This window comes from Dermacentor albipictus, chromosome 6, assembly GCF_038994185.2.
Source record: "Dermacentor albipictus isolate Rhodes 1998 colony chromosome 6, USDA_Dalb.pri_finalv2, whole genome shotgun sequence".
NCBI classification, from domain to species: domain Eukaryota; kingdom Metazoa; phylum Arthropoda; class Arachnida; order Ixodida; family Ixodidae; genus Dermacentor; species Dermacentor albipictus.
The window spans coordinates 15,653,396-15,666,471 of NC_091826.1; the positions used below are offsets into that span (position 1 = coordinate 15,653,396).

General features: G+C 45.2%; 2 protein-coding genes across 3 annotated transcripts in view; one reads left to right on the plus strand and one right to left on the minus strand.

The window, feature by feature from the left end:
* The window catches only part of LOC135919025 (uncharacterized), a 35,035-nt gene extending 21,995 nt beyond the window's left edge, over positions 1–13,040 (plus strand). Inside the window, exons 3-8 of one of the 2 annotated variants that reach the window (XM_065452763.2) lie at positions 1,188–1,321; positions 3,006–3,105; positions 4,222–4,424; positions 6,619–6,753; positions 8,918–9,035; positions 10,893–13,040. In XM_065452763.2, the coding sequence (XP_065308835.1) occupies positions 1,188–1,321; positions 3,006–3,105; positions 4,222–4,424; positions 6,619–6,753; positions 8,918–9,035; positions 10,893–11,127 (925 nt within the window). In that variant the 3' untranslated portion in view covers positions 11,128–13,040. The remainder of the gene's footprint in view (positions 1–1,187; positions 1,322–3,005; positions 3,106–4,221; positions 4,425–6,618; positions 6,754–8,917; positions 9,036–10,892) is intronic. The other variant, XM_065452764.2, reaches the window with a different exon arrangement.
* The window catches only part of LOC135919032 (high-energy light unresponsive protein 1-like), a 121,970-nt gene that overhangs the window by 62,428 nt on the left and 46,466 nt on the right, over positions 1–13,076 (minus strand). The window lies entirely within an intron of this gene.

Here is a 13,076-nt window from a genome sequence, read left to right on the forward strand (position 1 = left end):
TTCTTCTTGATTTTGTTTATGGCAATGGCCCCACGGAGCAAGGTTCTAGCGACCCCGTGGTTTAGACGCCGCCGCGTCGCCGTTATCAATGGGATCGGCCACTCGGTGCGACTCACGATAAGAAATAAAGAATGCGAAATGAATGCTAACGTTACAAAACAAAGGCTCAGGGCTCGTATTCGTTAATGCTGGATTACACGTACAGGTGTGTTTCCTCATCGGCCACACCCTATCTAAGATAATTAACCGCTTGATAACGAGACGATCAACGTTGTGAAGGTCTGTCACTGGAGGCCTTCAAAAAAAAGTCTGGTGCTGTGTAACGATTCCATTCGTCTGATTCTATTCCTTTCTTATCATCCACGAACGTCATCCATATCACCGTCCATGAACGCTGGATTAGGAAAGGGGGGGGGGGGGACAGATCGGACCACGTAGGCTATGAATCGCGATAAGGCGTAGCATTGTATACAATTATTGCATTATCTCCACCCTAGCTACTACGCAAATACGTATATATAGCGCTAGGTGAACAAAACTCCAGCTACCAAACTTTTCATAAGTGTTTAGATACATGGAACCGACGAGAGCTGTAGGTGTTCGACGTTGAGATAATACAGGCCAAGCCATCCAATGATTCGGCTAACAGTGGGCTTACCCGACAAGAGAAATATAAAGGTAACAACACCAACACACGTTTCACTATTTCAGTGAGACTTAAAATCACAAAACGCGACGGCGAGTAAAAAATGAATAAAAGATGAATAAACCATATTCCCCAGCAAGGAACACACCGGCTACACAAGAAATCAAAGCGAGCCATAGCCGCAGCAACAAATTTAAAAATTAAATCATAAAATGATTTTAGTTTACGCTTGAACCGAATGACAGAAGCAATTTTTTTAGTTTTTGCATTCAAATGCCACCAGAAGGATATGAAAGAGAAAATTGTTTTATTTCTACCGTAAGTCATTTTTATCCTTGAGATTTTACACCTTGCCAGCAACCTAGTCATGTGGCTGCGAAACTTGACAAATGAACAGCGCAAGCTTAGTTGAAGAACAGGACTCCTACACTGTTGCTAACGTAAACAGCGCTCCTGATGACGATCCTCAACGTGCTTAACTAACGCGCCCAAACCTTAACGCCTTAAAGTTACTGAAGAAGTCGCATTCGCGGCAATGCAGATCTGCCCGGGACAACATGGCTTGCCTGATGTGGCACTCGGCCAACTGCCAGTCCAGAGACCAGCAGGACAAGAGTGGCGACGTCATCCTGTCTGCGAAGTCCTTCCTGGACCGATCATGTGATCTCGACGGAGGTATGCGTCGCATTTCCTCTTAGTTCTTGTTTCGCGGCGTGTGATCTTATTGTTGAAAGCGTGAAAAGGTAATGAACATCCAGGTGAGCACCTCGGTGCTCGCGGTTCGCTCATAACTGACAGAGTACCTGTTGTACTCAACATAATGTGACGTAACTGAAAAAAAAAGGAACTAGAGGCTTTTCGCATGAAGCTGCGCCTGAAAGGATTTGCTAAAATAAGTATACATTTCTTTTACACTCCATGCCGTTGTCGTATACTCGCGAGCAAAAGTTTGGAAATCACGGCATCAGGAAAAAAATTTTAATTTGCACGAGAATGGCATGCGCGTGTCAACATCACTTGGCGTTCCTTGACAGAAGAACAGCGAGCGAAGGGGGTAGAAAGAGAAGAAACGCATGCAACACTAATGCCGATTATTGCTTGGTGACTAGAGATGTTCCGAAGAGTGCTAACATCTTTTAGTGTGAGGGTTGCAATGCGGGCTCGTTTGTATGTCATCCTCGAGTACTATTGTAGCACAAGCAATGCGAGGAGACAAGAACAGCGGATGAGCGCATTATGTATGAGTTTTCGCGTGCCCTTCTCATGGACTCGTCTTAGTTTGCGTTACACTAACATTCCAAGTTGGTCGACGGCTTCTTATTATGAAAGCGCCGATTTCCGGAAGTCTGTAGCCACTGTCAACGCTTATATAACATTCCTGCCATCCTCTCCTTTGTCTTAACCGCCATACTAGTCTGCAGTTTCACCAGGTGACTAATTGTTACCTTAGACAACTTCTATTAAACGTAACTGTGTTGTTACTGGCTTGTTAAGATGTAACTGCATTTCAGTGGCGTGAATTTCAACTAGCTGTATTCTTCAATTATCGTGCCTTATTATGAAGCGTTTTTATTGTTACCTTTTCCATTAACTGGCGTAATTTTATGAACGTGTTGCATGAAACTAACAGGTCTCTTCCTTACTATATTTGAAGACTCTTTTATTGTGTGTTTCAATTGGAAGTTCATTTTTTATTCTCATAAATTTGCAATATACGTTTCAAAGGCATGAATACAAAAGGAGATCACACAGGCAAGAGCCGGAGTGCGAGACCTTCTGTTAATACGCGCATCAAAGAAAAATAACTACAACTTAACGGGATCAGGTGATTCAGAAAAAGCTAACATCACACAACACAATAAACTTGCAATGAACGTAATAAATAAATTAAAATATTAACCAATAAACCATAGATAGCTTAAATAACACAAAATTTAGAAAAGTGAACTATGTATTCTACAAATATGAACGCAAATTTCTCCTGATTCAATCAGCGGAACCTTGATTTATACTGATTTCAACGCGTCACTCCATACTGTTAACAATGCATTTCGTTCTGTATTCTATGTATTTACTATCTGCCTTGTAAAAAGGGCATTCTGCCGTGCATTTCAAATAAGGACCCTACCCGTTCACCGGTTTTTTTTTTCTTCTTGAACACCCTTCTGGTTTCTTTATGGAAGTGAGATGAAAATTAGTTGGAAATGACACGGCATTTGAAGTCACCTAACAGCCGTACAGTGATCTGCATGAGCACAGTGTCAATGCGCAGCCAGTGCTCTGTGTTCAAGGTGGAATTCAAAGCGTGCGTGTGCAATGTTAAAGGAATGTCTACGAGCAACGTTCCGCGCATGCGCAGGCTGGCGCGTGAGCCGCTGCTTCCAGTACGACGACGTGAAGCAGTGCGAAGCCAACTTCGTGGCCGGAGGCAAGACGTCCATCGTCACCGACTCGTGCAGGTGAGCGCGGCGCCGACGGCGGGTGGCCAACGCCCATCCCCGACTGCTTCGACCCTTCTTCGCGTTTGCACAACAACCACGGCGATCTGCGGGGGGAGGCGCTGTGTCCGTGAGCGGACGTTCATTTTGGGCGGCGTGCGTCACGGAAACGCTTTTATATTCCAAGGACAGAAGCATTCCTTTTCTCTGAGACCTTCTCTCACTGAGTAATCTCTTTTTCTTCTTCGCACCCCCGTGTACCGTGAACCCGCTTCGCGAGTGTCGGCAGACATCGTCCCAAAGATCAAGAATTGATTAGCTGTACTCCTCAGCAGCTTCTCTTCGAACAATTATCTCCCGTCTCAGCATTGCTGAGAGTGCACACAAATAAGCACTACAGGCCTTGGTAAGGCAAGGCGTACACACTAAGAGGGAGACCTTGTCGATAACTTTGCTCGATGCTGAGGTTTCCAAAGTTAGCACACAGTTGTTCACTGCGCCGCTTGTTGTTCTTTGTACGAAATACTTGAAGAATTTCGCCTTTGATGTTATCATTGCGGTGAAATTTATTGAGAAAACTTAGGCATGGGCGTCGGCCACTCGTTGAATGTGTAAAACATGACGGTTCAGGCGGTCGCAGTTGGACATGAAATGATAGCATTGTATTCAAGCGTTGTTCAAACAGGCTCGAAGAGAAGAAAACTGTTTTCGAGCAATGCGTTCCACGCATCACCTTGAATGCCGCTTTATTAGTTGTTTCCAGGGATATGAACATACGGCGCTCAAGTGGGAGTTTGTCTGAACGGGGTTGAGTGCCCGTGAATCTGAGCGCGCGTGAGTATGAAGAGAAGCGAGTGCCGGATAACATGAACGTCGACGAAACTCAGTGACGGTGTGGTTGAGTGGACGCCGGTTCGAACGTGCATAAATGGGTACTGGTAGGAGTGAATTAAAACGAGTATGAACGCGAGCGAGTGTTAGCGAGCACGCGTTAGCGTGAGTAAAGAGCGTGAGTATAAGTTGCGACGAGTTTCAGTGGATATATTGCCCGAAAAAAAAAAAAATATTGGCGAGTGAGCACGAGATAGTGTCCGCATATTGCGCCAACCTGTGTCCCAATGTATATGCCTCGTGCAGGAGCTACGTCGCGTTCAAGCGGTGCGTCAAGGACGTGGCGGGCCGTCGGTGTTCGGTGGAGGAGGAGCGCCAGCTGTCCTCCTACCTGGTGGACCGGGCGCGGGAACTGAGCTGGCAGTGCGGCGCCAGTTCGGGAGAAGCCCGGGACGTGCACAGCATCTACCGGTCGGGGTCCCCTGGCGGATACGCCCCCTACACGCAAGGTATATGCGCGAGCACCAGGCACGCCGTCGAGGATACGCCGCGAACGACGGCGAAGACGTGTAGCGTAACTGAATCACTACAAAGTGTGCCCTACAATACCACCAGAAATTCCAGTTGCCAGTGTAACACCAGCGAAATGTTGATGGCGATTATTGTCAATTGGAAGAATACGAACGGAGAACAGGTGTGGGATTGACTGAATGGTTTTCCTTCAACAATTACAACAAGTGCCCTAAGTAAGCAGTTTAAACACCCTTTGCCATTTAAATACCAGCTAAAGGTTGATGCCCGCTAAGAAAAGTTATCAGTTCAAGAGTTAATTTGAGTTAATTATTGTGCTCATGTAGCCATCTTCGAACAATATTTCTCACATTTCATGTGACGAAAGGCATAATGCCGGAAACGTTGCCCGTTTATCATTAACGTAAATAATTTGTAATTATCTGTTATTGTTCTCTTGTTCTCTTGTTAATAGCCATTGTTAGCGCTTGTCAGGGATATCGGTTCTATATATTTGTATTTATTCAGTTTAGAAAGAGGAAAAAAGAAACAAATGTCCGGTGCTGCACTTTTTCCAAACAGGCATGGCATGCTATATGTTTGTGTCTCCAAGTACAGTACGTGCATATCTAAACCATAGCTTGAAGTCTTAGCTACCAAAATGACTTGAATGCAAGAGAGAGCTTCTTAATGTCGCTATTCAACACGCGATTCCAGAGGAAAAATTGAGTTTTACTGAACCCTCACTGTTGTTGACTGACTGTTTCGGGGCCATCGCTTCACTCCTGAAGATGAGAGATTTGGAATGGATGTGCTATTTCAGAGCTTTTATAAGTTTCCCGCATTATTTGGGAATCTCATTTTCTTCTTATTGCTTGCTGTTTCATCTTACTACACAGCGTTCCATAGTATTTTTGTTTTATTGCAGCGTGTTATTCCACTTTGTAAAACATGCTCATGCGGGAGATAAAACGACGACGCAGAGCTCGAGAACGGGGACGCTTCGCACTTTCCGGACATCTTGAATTGAGCGACAATGTTGAATGGTGCTCAGCTATTGTAATATTCGAGCTTGTTATGGCTAGCCATCTTCCTACCTGCGTGGGCTACTACTGAAGAAGCCGTTACGTCACTTCGTAGGTGTAATATATAGCAACGCGGTTCACCTCTAAAGACAATGTCCAGTATCCTGCAGCACATTTTTGTCGCTTTCAGACACATTTTTTTTTTCTGAAACCTCAACGCACAACTTTGAAAGTGAGCAGCCAGCAGTGAACAGTGAGAAAGTGAGCATGAGTCGTGAGCACGAAAATGATGCCCGTAAATGTCCCTGTACCACTGTAGAGATAAGTATTGAGGCAATAGACAAAGCCTCCATTTGCTCACACACTTCATGCTAAAATTTATTTTAAATATGTCGCAGTGTGTCTGCGTTAATTGGCGCCTACCTGTCTTTCGTTGTAGAGTGAGCGCTAATTTTAGTCGCAATAAAGCAAATTAACCTTGGGGAGCTTTCACAAACTTACGACATGTTTATTGAGAGCGCTATGCTTCTACAAAGAGTGTGATGTAATTTGAGTAGGCAGCGTCTTCAAGTAAGCCCAAATTTATGCACAAGATGCAGTTTAAAAAGCTGCCTAATATCTCCACATTCAATAATCCCACATTGCCGTTTTGCCTTCCTGTTCTACACATGCAATCACATTGGTTTTATTGGATATAGATATTGGATATACATGTTGAATATGGGGGATATATGGGGGCTTGTCTTCTGTGTTGTTTTATTTGCTTTTAGATCAGGCCGTTAACATTTCTCAATTACAGAAATTTAGCGTAGCGGAGACGTATACCGGAATACAGAAAGATGCACCAGAAAGCGAGAGTACTGATAGCGCCATCTTGTGGCCCGTTTTAAAACAATGCATGCGAGACCCCTTTTCTTTTTTTGCGATGACCGACAGCATTTCGCTTACTCGCTGGCGCAAACATGCCGATAGCGACAATGACCGTCTTACGAAACACTCTTATTGGGCATTACGTTTGATCACCAGTTTCACGATACGTCGCTTTCTGTACTCCGGTGTGCGTCTGGGGGTGCCCGTCTCCGCTACGCTAAAGCTCGCCAATATTAGTGCCTGCATGCTCGCACGGTGCCCGCATGTGCATGACCTGTGACCCCTTGACCCGTCCCAGCCCCGGCCTACTACCCTCCTCGGTACCTGGGGACCTCCTCCACGAGCCCCCCGCTGCCACTGGCACCACTGCACCGATACAATTTCTCGGCCGTTTCCGCTTCCTCGCCCTCGTCTAGGGCGTCTTCCAACGAGGGTACGCTGCTGTTTACACACACCGCACCACCACCACCACTTCCCACGTGCTTTCTGTGCGAGCAGCTAGCTCACTCACGCTGTCACTCGGCCTTGTTCAGTTGCCGCACCGTCTTTTCCTTTGATTGTGAAGTCTCATACTGTTTCACACTAAGATTATAACAGCTAGAGGGAAATATGGCGCTGAAATCGTTCATCTACTATTGGAATCGCGGGCAGTGCACTAATTTCTTACGATTTGCCATAGATTCGTAGACAAAAAAAAGAAACAATGTTCAAAATATTTGTGTGGTCATTTGCAATTCAACTGAGCGCCGTTATGTAGCTTCTTTAGAGCCAGTTAAGTTCTGCTGACGCACCTAAGTGCTTTGCATTGAAAATGAATTCATCTCATTGCGAAATTTCCGGCGTTAAACATCACGATACATTTGTATATCTGCGTTGTCAAGTCTAGATTGCACGTATTTCGTCAGAAATGCTCACCATGGCTAATTATTTGCTGTATCGGGAACAACTACATTTGTTTGTAATCTTCTGAAGATACATTGAATGGTAGAGACAGTGAATGGTAAACGAGACCTGTTTATCGAATTCAATATGACAAAATTAGCTTGAAGGAAAGCAACGTAACAACCCCGAGACCATTTTAAGCCAGAAGCACCAAACTCAGGCAAATTCATTTGTACTGCCTAATATTCCCACGCTGGATTAACAGCCAAGCTGCCGACGCCCGCAGACGCTACCACCAGATTGCCAACTACTATGTTTAGTGTGAAACTCCATGATGACACCCTATGTAGAAATTTGGAGCACACGCTTCATTATATGATCGTCTCCTCCGCAAACGTCACTGCACTCTAAAAAAATTATACCTTTTGGAGCTTATCTTGTCCCCAAACAATAACAATCGTCTATCTTTCACGCGTTTTCTTTCATCACCACTTTGCGCTGCGCAACTTTCTTGCCAAGAACGATATGTCATGCTGGTGCACTTAATTACAGCCTGAAGGGCACATACACATGCGCATGCAATAGCATGTACACGTGATGACGCCCTTCGAGCTGTCATTAAGATTTATCAACTCGCCGAGCAACAAGTTATGCTGCTACGCGCATTACTTTCGCGACCTGCAAGTATCGGGCGTGCAGCGTTGAAGAAACAAAAGGCACGCAATATAAATAACGATGTTTTACTTGTTTCGGGACAGGATAAACCACAATAAGGGTGTCCGTTTTTCTAACAGTGTTTGTCAGCTTTCACTTCTGTATGCACTCATTTCAATTGGTTTGTTTCACAGTAAGAAAAATGACGTTCATTTGTGAACATGTATCAACAATAAAAAAAGAAAAAGAATTATCTTCATCAGTATTACGCACTGTGCGAGCAAAATTTCCCCGCCTTGTAAATGATGAGAAGCGGCAAATTCCGTGTTCTAGTTCTGATTGCCGCGTGCCCTACCCCTATAATGACTCACGCCAAAACGCGTCGTTGTCGTTTAGGCACACGACCTCTGGCAACTGGCGTTCCCGCTGTCGAGGTTGTGCGCTCGATTTCCAGTCGCTGAGGCCACTTCCGATGGTGGCGCAATGGCAAGGTGTATGTGTACGTGGATTAACGTGCACATTAAAGAATACAAAGAATCCTGGGTGGTATAAATGAATCCAGAGCCTTCCACATAGCTTCTCCCTTAGCTCGCAGCACAGCAGTAAAAGCGCATTTTACTTTATGAGCTTTGCACACTACATCAGCCTGATTGCTTCCTTACATATCCGTGCTTTCTTTTTTTCTGCCTAGCTTTGCGCCAGTGTACCACCGTGTATGCATATATTCTGCCTTAATGTACGCAAGAAAGAAACCAGCTTCGACAAAACCTGTTACCACTACTGTGTTCTTTCAGCAATTCGTGCTGGATTCCAGTTTACTTCAGCTCATTTCGGAGGCCCAATAATTCATTATCTTGCTTAACAATACCTAAAATCATTCTCCGTTGCACCGCTGTAACCAACACGTTTATTAACGCAACCAGCGTAGCTAGCACAATGGTCAAACAGGTATCTTTTAGTCAAAAGCATGAACACGTATCACGAACCGTATTTATATAAGTGCCGCGAATGTTTACCTTGTTCCTCAACACGGATGCCACTTGTCTCTCCACGTGCGACAGATTCGTACTGCATGCTTCGTGCCAGCGAGTACATCCAAGACTGCTCCAGGGAACACCAGAAGCGACAGTACAACGCCAGGAGATATCACTCGGACGACCGAGTAAAGGAGACTTGCTGGTGAGTTGCTCCTCATAATGCACGCTGGCCGGGGCATTAGGTCAGCTCGCATGAGCTATGTATTGACACGTGTGCTTATATATCCTTTTCCCATATTTTACACCCCGTCGGTTAACGAGTCCTCTGTATGCCCCATGAAGGAAGGAAATAAGCTACAGTAGGAAGCGATATGTCATGCAGCCAGCTTTAACCGGCGTACTCTCTGTGAAGCCATTCCCTTCGCTTTTCCTCTTGCAGTATAAGCCCAACAAGTGACGTCTGAACCTCAGCGTGTGGGCAGGATATGTCTGGTTCCCGGTACTTTTTAATCGACACGCACTTGTTCGGCTGCTGTGCCGTAGCTCTGCCTGCAGAATGGGAGCATTAAAACGGCTACTGTGTGCTATGACGTGACGATCACGTGATGGGACGACTTGTTTGGCTTCCGTTACGTTGCGCAATCTCCCTTCCAGTCATTTCCTCCCATCATGTTCTGCTAACTTAGAGGAGTACTGATATTGTATTTGCCGTTTACTTTTGTATCTTTATTGCGCTAATGCAAGGTCCGACACCTCTGAGCCCCACAAAAATTGCTGGCAAACGCTAGAGGACCATAATTAATTTACTATTATGCTTGCCCCTTCGAACCACTTCCATTTTCGGTGCCGAGGACATGGACGGGCGTCATGACGTCACTATGCACTGGCTCGCTCAGTTCCGTCGATGGCTACCTCTTGGAAAAGTCATGCATGACGTCAGTGGCATTTCTACAGAAAGTGACTCGAATGTATCAGAAGGTCAATAGAAACCTAACACAATGTCTATAGCTTTTTTTTTTATTGAAGTGAATATTAGGAGAGGTTGGCGCCTTTATGGTGGCACCCGCTACTCCTTGTCACTTGGCAAAGGAAACAAATTTGCGTAAAAAGCGAGAATAGCGACACGAGATATGGCACTCAGTAGAACACTGGATGAATAAAAAAATACAGTCCGACAGTACATCTTATTTTGTAAGGAACGGCTGCTGCTGTACACGCTAGCGCAGTTATACGAAATGCACGCAGCACCCTTGCACATTATTTTTTCTGATGATGAAAGTCATTACACCCAGCCCTGTTGTTAAGCAACATCAGCAATTTCACGATAATGCGACGATACTGTCGATGACGAAACTATATTCAGTACCAGGCTTCATATTTGTCAAGTGTCATCTTTTTAAGTGCGAGTAGTGTGTGGTATAGACTCCACGACTTCGAAATCGTGTCAGTACTCTTATAACTCATTTACACCATGTAGGGTAGCAAACCAGAAGCTCACCTAGTTGCCCTTCCTCTCTTTGCTTTCTCTCTCTTTCGCACTTGTTGCCGTCACAGTGACCATTATATTAGGAGCAGTAGCGCGTGTTCTTTTCGATAACACGTTCCTCGTAAAATATGCGAAGGGCTAGCCTTCGAAACATGATTGATGTAGCTACGCTCAGGAGGGCTAGGTAGATATTTCGAACTTGACCGCAAGTAACAACAGGGAATCTTGTCCTTCCCAGTGCGACGGACACCTGTACTGCACGGCTAAAAGGTATTCTTCGTGTGCATGCAAACCTAGAAAGGACCGTATTAGTGTTCCAGCTCTGATCAAACATAAGACAAGGTACGAACATGCGAGCGTTGGACTTTGCTAACAGATCTGAACCGGACTCATCGCGACAATAGCTACTTTTATCTTTCAAGACAGGGGAAATAGGGCTATATATGTGGCTTTAAAGATTACGCACCATCGGTCAGCTAAAATTAGCTTTACTGCCTTGGATACATTGTACTTACTAGACTATTCTTTCTTTCTCTTTCTCATCTTCGTTATACGCTCTTTGTACGCTCGCAGCGCCACACTAGCCTACCGGGAATGCATCAAGGTGGTGCTGCACGACCAGTGTCGAGACGCCGGCAGCGCGGTCATCGACAACATCCTCTACCAGCAGACCAGGGAGCTCGACTACGAGTGCAGGGACTTCAACGCGTACCGCTGTAGCGGCTGCATCGCCAAAACCTCCGGTGCCATGCTGCTGGCCGCCGTAGCACTGGTCCTGGTTCGCGCCGTCGCCTTCGGCAGCAGCTGAGCACGCGCCGGCCTGGTTATAACAGTCCACGCTGGAAGATGTGCATGCTGGGACGCTGTGGGCAAACATCCGCCATTGTGCTTAGGGCCACACGAGTCGATCGAGTCCGGGCTTGCACGTCATACTGAATGTTGCCCAGCTAACAGAGACAGGTATAAATGGTCGTTTCCTGCATACCGCTAGCTCATCCTCGCTCAAATTACACGCATACCCACACTTCCGCAGCGAATTCGGTTTACTATGTTTCGGCGCATACTTGTGCGTTTCGTGTAGAAGAAATCTCGCGCTCGGTGTCTGGTATAGTAACAGTCATAGTGACAGACGACGTAACCATTCCCACCGCTGCAAGCGACAATACATGGCAACGCAACGGTGCATGCCGGCGACCTGAAGTCGTGGTTCACCCTGGACGAAAGAAGCACGTGCTGAACCCAAACACGACGCTGAACGAAATAAACTGTGACTGACACGTCTAACCATAATTTCGGTACTATAGAGCAAGCCCGTTTATGCCGGTACAATCAGTTATACCTTCCTCTCTTGTTTACGCAACAGTCTCCACGCACACACACGATTTCTCTCTTCTCACCTGTCTCCTTTCCATCCTATTACATCGTATTTTTTGAGCGCATTAGGCAGCGCTGCGGCAATCTACTGCCGCTTTCATAAGCGCTGATTATGTCCCTCCATCACCTGAAGAAAAAAAAATATTGTGCCAGTTACCCATGCGCGGCGAAAATTTTGAGCTCGGCTTCTGTTATGTCTTGATGACAACCAGAGACTTTCGTATTGAGGCCCATAATACCTTGGGTCCTGTATGACTCACCTCTAAGCCTGTCTCTAGCGAATTTGTTTCTCCAGGAGCCTGCACACATATAGGCGCACACTGACGCATTACAGCCCAAAATAAGTGTCGCCGCATAGCGGACGAAGTTGAAGTTAAGTGCCGCGATGTCCTTGGAAGAGATTTTTCATACCATGAAAAAAAAAAAGACATACAAGGCGTGTATTTTATCCATAGCGTCACTATTTAACTTCGCCTTCTTTAACGCGACAAATAATCGCGGTTTTTTATCAAAAACAACTCGGCCAAATTACTTAAGAATTACATACAGTATATTTGTTAAGGCGAGTCTATTATGACGTGGTAAGTTTCATCAAAATAACCTGGCATTCTGCGCGTCGTAGTAGTATTTTTCATCTACATGGCCGGTAATAATTCTGCACACACGTGTTAAGACATCCGCCCCCCTTCCTCCAACAGCGGGCAGAACTTAAAACCCCAAGCGAAACGCGTTTACAACACATTGTTATGGTAAATTCTGCTGCATGCAGAAGTTTAAACGTTTGCGTGAGAACATGCATGGGCGCATGCTATACATGTGGCCATAAAGAAGTTCTTTTTGTGATAAAAATGCCTGTGGCGAAATGTTTATTCTAAGTAGAAATATGCGCCTTCGTTCAGAATATCGTGTTTGTGTACACTGCATCTACACTATTCCGTATGGAGGAGATTTCGGTCGTTCATGAGAGTGATTCGGCCGACCGTATGTGCCTTGAGTGCCGTTTTATCTGTCGTATCACACTTGATCATTGTACGGGTGAATGTGAAGTCAGCGTTTGACATTAAGTTTATGGTGCGCATCTCAAGTCATGCAGCAGAGATCTTGGCGTGTTGTCGGAAGGCCAAAACGTGATCGAAGAATCTCGCAATCTTTATCTCCATGTTTGTATTAATTGATTGATCACAGTTGACAAACATAGAATGAAATTAACGTGTTTAGTAGTGAAACACGCCAGTTTCAAATTATCACGTGTTCGCGCCGGTATCAGTGATCAAACGGGGACAGGATTATACAGCCGTGTATTTTGTTATATATATATATATATATATATATATATATATATATATATATATATATATATATATATATATATATATATATATA